The sequence below is a fragment of the Dipodomys ordii genome, unplaced genomic scaffold (genome assembly GCF_000151885.1).
Source record: "Dipodomys ordii isolate 6190 unplaced genomic scaffold, Dord_2.0 Scaffold5630, whole genome shotgun sequence".
Lineage (NCBI taxonomy): Eukaryota > Metazoa > Chordata > Mammalia > Rodentia > Heteromyidae > Dipodomys > Dipodomys ordii.
In genome coordinates, this window is record NW_012272844.1 from 1 (window position 1) to 2,089 (window position 2,089).

Here is a 2,089-nt window from a genome sequence, read left to right on the forward strand (position 1 = left end):
AAAATACTGTACAGAGGGGTTACAATTACATGGGCAAGATAATGAGTACATTTCTTATCAAGCATTGTTGCCTCCTCCTTTGTTTCCCCTTCCCATCCCATCCTCCCCCGCTCTCCCAGCCCATCCTTCTTGAAGACAAAGATCCTCTGGGTCTTTGCAGAGTGCAGCGCTCAGAGAGGAGCGGTCTGGCTTTCCTGCAGAACTGGATGCAGCTGTGCCTGCGTCACTGAGGGCCGCAGCCATGGCGCTCCCCGCTCTTTCTGTTGCAGACATTGTGCCAATCCTGACCTCCACAGTGATCGAGTGCCACAGGGCAGGCCTGAGGAACTCTGCTTTCAGCTTTGCGGCTATGTTGATGAGGCCTGAGTACCGCAACAAAATCGATGCTAAATACAAAAAGAAGATCGAGGGAATGGTCAGGTAGGCCAACACTGCCACTTCTACTGTCTAACCGGAGTTCCCAGGGCACACTTGATTAGATAGAGCTAAGTCACAGGCTCAATAAGAAAATAGATTTGGGGGGCAGGACTGAGGGAATATATTCAATATAATGCAGGAGAAACTCCAATACTGTCTTGAACAAGTCAAGATCTCTGTGACTCATACACAAGGCTTCATAGTCCAGGACTGGTACCACTGGATTCTGATGCCACCAAGAACAAGATCCCTTGATGCACAGAGCTTTCCTCCTCATGGTTGCAAAGTAGCTGCTACACCTACAGACATCATATCCCAACTCCGGAAGAAATAATTTAAAAGATGAAATGACCTTTGCCTTTTTATTCAGAGCAGCACAGCTAGCACCACAAGACGTAAGAGACCTGTCATTCTCTCCCCATGTGCCAGTCTATAGCTGTGTGGTCCAAAATGGTACCTCCTTGCCACATGTGACTCTTGATATTTAAGTTAAATAAATAGTTTGCCTCAGTTTTTCACCCTCCCCATATATCAAGTCGCCAAAAGCTACACATGGCTGGCTACACATGGTTGACATACTGGACAGAATAGAATGAGAACATTTCCATTGTCACAAAGTTCCATTAGAACAGCTGCAGATGGCCCTTGCCAGTTAAGTATCACGGAAGAGAGAGAAATGCAAAGTTCAACACTCAGCAGCATGTTCTGTGCTATTCGGAGTGTCTCATGAACCCCTCTAACTTGTGAACATGGACCATGCGATGCCTAGAATTCTGCCAGTCCTAGGTCTTCTTTCTCCTCCGTGAAACTGGCCCAGCAGCTGGCGGTGAGCCAGAGCTATCTGTTTTGCTATGAAATGGCCATCACATGAACTTTACCAAATGTGCCTTCTCCCTAAGCCACGTTATGTGAAATGAGGTGGTCTTTTTTTTCTCCTTTTGGTTCTGGTCCTGAGCACTGTCCTTCAACTTTTCCACTTAGGACTGGCACTCTAGCACTTAAGCCACAGCTCCACTTTGGCTTTTTGGTGGTTAACTGAAGGCTTACCTTCCTGGGCTGGCTTTGGATATCACTCCTCAGATCTCAGCCTCCTGAGTAGCTAGGATTGCAGACCTGAGCTACCAAGCGCCCAAACTGGTGTTTCTAAATGACGCGTAATGCGTTCTCACAGGAGACCTTACACGACAGAGACAGAAGAGACCACGACCCCATGTCCTTTCTGCCAGTTTCTCCTCCCAGAATGTGAACTCCTCTGTCCCGGCTGTAAAAACAACATTCCCTACTGCATCGCCACAGTAAGTTTCTCTGTAACACTTCCTGCCACTTGAGTACTTGATATATACCTATTCCATTTCCTTCACTTCTGACATGATCTTAGCCCTCCAATTTCCTACAACATGTAGCATATGATTTCAGTCACCCAAGTTGAACCTTCTATTCATACCCTATAAGGACCAGGCTGGTGGCAGCATTCAGGAGCCAGTGTGAGGGAGTAGCACTCGGGATCAGTGGCCCTGGGCTCAATTTTTTTTTTTGGGGTCTGGTTGTGGGGCCTGAACTCTGGCCTCCAGGCGCTGTCCCTCAGCTGCTCAGCTCAAGGCTAGCGCTCTACCACTTGAGCCACAGCACCACTTCCAGCTTTTTCCTTTTTGCTTATGTGGTGCTGAGGAAT

General features: G+C 47.8%; 1 protein-coding gene across 1 annotated transcript; it reads left to right on the top strand.

The window, feature by feature from the left end:
* Positions 1 to 172: 172 nt before the first annotated feature.
* LOC106002244 (WD repeat-containing protein 19-like) lies at positions 173 to 1,762 on the top strand. Its single transcript, XM_013037153.1, has 2 exons — positions 173 to 420; positions 1,589 to 1,762. Exons 1-2 carry the CDS (start codon positions 242 to 244, stop codon positions 1,743 to 1,745), a joined length of 336 nt encoding a protein of 111 aa, XP_012892607.1. The 5' UTR covers positions 173 to 241; the 3' UTR covers positions 1,746 to 1,762.
* The last annotated feature ends 327 nt before the right edge of the window (positions 1,763 to 2,089 follow it).

What these genes read in the sequence shown, in the direction of transcription:
- LOC106002244 (XM_013037153.1), top strand. Translation starts at nt 242, where the DNA reads ATGGCGCTCCCCGCTCTTTCTGTTGCAGACATTGTGCCAATCCTGACC. An exon ending in AAGATCGAGGGAATGGTCAG is followed by an intron (nt 421 to 1,588) that starts GTAGGCCAACAC and finishes GCGTTCTCACAG; the next exon opens with GAGACCTTACACGACAGAGA.